The sequence below is a fragment of the Mastomys coucha genome, unplaced genomic scaffold, assembly GCF_008632895.1.
Source record: "Mastomys coucha isolate ucsf_1 unplaced genomic scaffold, UCSF_Mcou_1 pScaffold20, whole genome shotgun sequence".
In the NCBI taxonomy this organism is placed as follows: domain Eukaryota; kingdom Metazoa; phylum Chordata; class Mammalia; order Rodentia; family Muridae; genus Mastomys; species Mastomys coucha.
This window is the reverse complement of record NW_022196903.1, coordinates 113,123,833-113,127,911: the sequence shown is the minus strand read 5'-3', so window position 1 is coordinate 113,127,911 and position 4,079 is coordinate 113,123,833. Positions and strand designations below refer to the sequence as shown.

Sequence of the window (4,079 nt, the reverse complement as noted above, 5' to 3'; positions counted from 1 at the left end):
CTATGATTTAGAGATGGCTTTTGTCTAAGATGTAGCTGTGTGTGTGTTCAGGATCTTATAAATGAAAGTAGTATTTTTAAATACCAAGTACATAGTATAGCTGATGTACAGATTGAAGTCATAAAAATGAAATTGTAATTGAATGATGTAAAGCTTAAAAAATATACTAATAAGATTGATATCATGTTTCTTATAGGTGAACAATGACTTTATTCTAGCAATAGAGAGAGAGTCTTTTGTGGCTCAAGTGCGGGAAATTATTGAAAAGGCTGATGAAATGTTAAGTGAGGATGTCAGTGTGGAACCTGAGGGTGACCAGGGATTGGAAAGCCTGCAAGGAAAGGATGATTATGGCTTTCCAGGTTCTCAGGTAGGTTCACCATACCTATAGTTAGTTCTGTTTATTTAAAATAGTTCTGTACTGCTTTATCTGCCAAGCAGAATATTGACAGATAAAATATTACTACCCTTGTGACTGAAAATGAACATTTATGTTCTCATCAAATGTGACAGTTTGCTTTGCATTATCATGGAGGTTGCATTTGAGAAGAGTTTTACTTTTGCTTATTGTAGAAATTGGAAGGAGAGTTCAAGCAACCAATTGCTGTATCTTCCTTGCCACAACAAATAGGTAAGCTTTTCTTTTTTTACTTGACAAGGAGTTTGTGTGCTAGTAATAAAATCTCTAGGCTTTATTCATATATAACAATATATATGAGTTTCAATGATTTGTTTTGCTCAGGTGTTCCTACCAGTTCTTTAACACAAGTTGTTCATTCTGCTGGAAGACGGTTTATAGTGAGTCCTGTACCAGAAAGTAGGTTGCGTGAATCCAAAGTTTTCACCACTGACATATCAGATCCAGGTAAGAATGATTCATCCATGCTTTAGTAAATCTTACAGCATCTCTGATATGGTAGAAGCTTGGTCAAGCAGTAATTCATGATCAAATCAAAAGTAGGAAATTAAAAGTATTAATAAAGTAACAGAAGAGGGAAATGAATTATAATAGAGAATGTTGAAATAAAATTTAGAGTTGGACATGACACATGCATGTGATTTCATTGCTCAGGAGACAGAGAAGGGGGATGATCAGGAGTTTGAGGTCAGCTTGGGTGGCTATGTGACACTCTGTCTCCAAAAAGAAAAGAGGAAAACAAAAAAAAGAAAGACAGTAGACCATAAAGGACCAGGTGTGCTAAACAGAACCTATAAAGTAGTGTGTGTCTGTACTTAAAGATAAATTTTGTTTTCAGGTTAGTCTTATGTTTGATGGTTTTCAAGATTATGTACTCATAAGCTGCCTTACTAGGTCCAACTACTACTTTACTGTTTTACTGCATGTTGTTTCCTTGGGAGTAATTATAAGTCTTACTGATGTGTGTAGCATTATTGATAATCCAATAATGGTTCCTCAAAGACACTCTTTTTGAATCCATGTTTTTATATAGGTTAATTTCTTTATTTTTGTTTTCCTTTCTAGTTGTGGCCTCTACATCTCAGGGCCCTGGAATGAATTTATCTCACTCTGCTTCATCCCTCAGTCTCCAGCAGGCTTTTTCCGAACTGAAACATGGTCAGATGACTGAAGGACCTAATACAGCACCTCCAAATTTTAATCACACAGGACCAACATTTTCTCCCTTTATTGCTAACATTGCTGGTGTCCAAACTGTAGCAGCATCCACACCATCAGTATCAGTCCCTATAACAAGCAGCCCTCTTAATGATATTTCCACATCAGTGATGCAGTCTGAGGCTGTACTACCCACTGAAAAAGGCATTGTGGGAGTTACTACCAGCACGGGTGTGGTAGCTTCAGTCGGACTCACCACATTGTCTGAGTCACCAATACCTTCCAGTGTGGTTTCAAGTTCTACAGTACCTGCAGTTGTCACTGTATCTACACCATCCCAGCCAGTTCAGGCTTCCACATCTGGGAGCATTGCTTCTAGTACAGGCAGTTTTCCTTCTGGAACATCTACAGCTACTACAGTGGGTAGTGTGGCAGCCCCAAATGCTAAGACTCCACCTGTATTATTGCAACAGGTAGCAGGCAATACTGCTGGGGTAGCCATAGTGACATCAGTCTCTACTACCACTCCATTCCTAGGCATGGCTTCACAGCCATCCCTTCCACTTAGTAGCAGCACCTCTGCTCCTACTCTAGCTGAAACAGTGGTGGTTAGTGCACACTCACTAGACAAGGCATCTCACAGTAGTACAGCAGGATTGGGTTTGTCCTTTTGTGCACCATCTTCTTCTTCCTCCTCTGGAACAGCTGTGTCTACGTCTGTTTCTCAGCCTGGAATGGTTCATCCTTTGGTCATCTCATCAGCTGTAGCTTCTACACCTGTCCTCCCCCAAGCAGCAGTACCTACTTCTACACCTTTATTACCCCAAGTACCTAGTATCCCACCCTTGGTACAACCTGTTGCTAATGTGCCTGCTGTACAGCAAACGCTCATTCATAGTCAGCCTCAACCAGCTCTGCTTCCCAACCAGCCTCACACACACTGTCCTGAAATGGACGCTGATACTCAATCTAAAGCTCCTGGGATTGATGATATAAAGACTCTGGAGGAAAAGCTGAGATCTCTCTTTAGTGAACACAGCTCATCTGGAACTCAGCATGCTTCTGTCTCCCTAGAGACACCTTTAGTAGGAGAGACGACTGTCACACCAGGCATCCCTACCACTGCTGTAGCACCGAGTAAACTCATGACTTCCACTACAAGTACTTGCTTGCCACCAACCAATTTACCATTAGGCTCAGCTGGCATGCCAGTTATGCCAGTAGGCACACCTGGGCAGGTTTCTACTCCAGGCACACATGCTTCAGCCCCAGTCAGCACTGCAGCAGGAGCAAAACCTGGAGCAGCTCCCTCAAAGCCATCTTTAACTAAGACTGTGGTAAGATTCATCGTAAAGTGACTAAATAAATATTACTTTTCTTTCCTCCCTCAATAATTACATGTTTTCATCTGAGTCTTGCAAGTTATAAAGGTGCCTGGCATATAAACTTGTTACTCAGTCTTAAGGTGACAGCAGTTTTAGGATATAAGTACAGTTAACACAAGAATGTTCTCTTTGTTTGAAGTGTAGCTAGATTTTTAGGTTATGTTGAACAATTTTTGTTAGACTGTAGAATTATCAGGTAAAATAAATAATGGTCAAGTCAAATACAGGTTTTTCCCTGGGTCTTATGCCTCATGTCTATTACCCCAGCACTTGAAGACAGAAGGTAGGAAGAGTTACAAGTTCCAGGAGAGCCTGGACACTACCAGCCTTGACTATAGAATGAGGTGTTGTCTCACAAAAGAAAAAAAAAAAGAAAGAAAGAAAGAGCCGGGCGGTGGTGGCGCACACCTTTAATCCTAGCACTTGGGAGGCAGAGGCAGGTGGATTTTCTGAGTTTGAGGCCAGCCTGGTCTACAGAGTGAGTTCAGGACAGCCAGGGCTACACAGAGAAAACCAAAACCCTGTCTCCAAAAACCAAAAAAAAGAAAAAAAGGAAGGAAGGAAGGAAGGAAAATAAAAGAAGACAAGGGCTCATGATTTAAGAGCACACACTGCTCTTTCAGAGAACCCAAATTTGGTTCTCAGAACCCATGTGCAGTTTTAGGATATAAGTACAGTTAACACAAGAATGTTCTCTGTTTGAAATGTGTCACCTGTAGGGAATCTGTCCTCTTCTGGCCTCTGCAGGCACCTGCGTTCAGAATGATCATACCCCTCAAAAACATACATGGATATAAATAGTTTAACAATATAATCAGTCTCTATTGAAAAGAAGGAAAAGTTATTTCTACTGGATTAGTAGATACTAAAGAATTCTATAACCCAAAAGGGAAGAAAATGTATCTACCAAAAAAGGATAGTTTATCATCTTTTAGTTGAGAATGAACATTCCTTATTGTAGATTCCATTGATAAAAATTTAGAGTTAATAAAAAGTTGAAGTTAGGCTGGAGAGATGGCTCAGCGGTTAACTTCTAGAGGTTCTGAGTTCAATTCCTAGCAACCATATGCTGGCTCATAGCCATCTGTAATGTCTTATTTTTCTTATATGAGCAGCTT

The 4,079-nt window shown here is 40.3% G+C and overlaps 1 protein-coding gene across 13 annotated transcripts in view; it reads left to right on the top strand.

The window, feature by feature from the left end:
- The window catches only part of Wnk1 (WNK lysine deficient protein kinase 1), a 116,678-nt gene that overhangs the window by 88,189 nt on the left and 24,410 nt on the right, over nucleotides 1-4,079 (top strand). For all 13 annotated transcript variants that reach the window (XM_031383211.1, XM_031383213.1, XM_031383212.1 and 10 more), the window contains 4 exons: nucleotides 197-370; nucleotides 574-631; nucleotides 743-865; nucleotides 1,484-2,913. In XM_031383211.1, coding sequence (XP_031239071.1) covers nucleotides 197-370; nucleotides 574-631; nucleotides 743-865; nucleotides 1,484-2,913 — 1,785 coding nt within the window. The remainder of the gene's footprint in view (nucleotides 1-196; nucleotides 371-573; nucleotides 632-742; nucleotides 866-1,483; nucleotides 2,914-4,079) is intronic.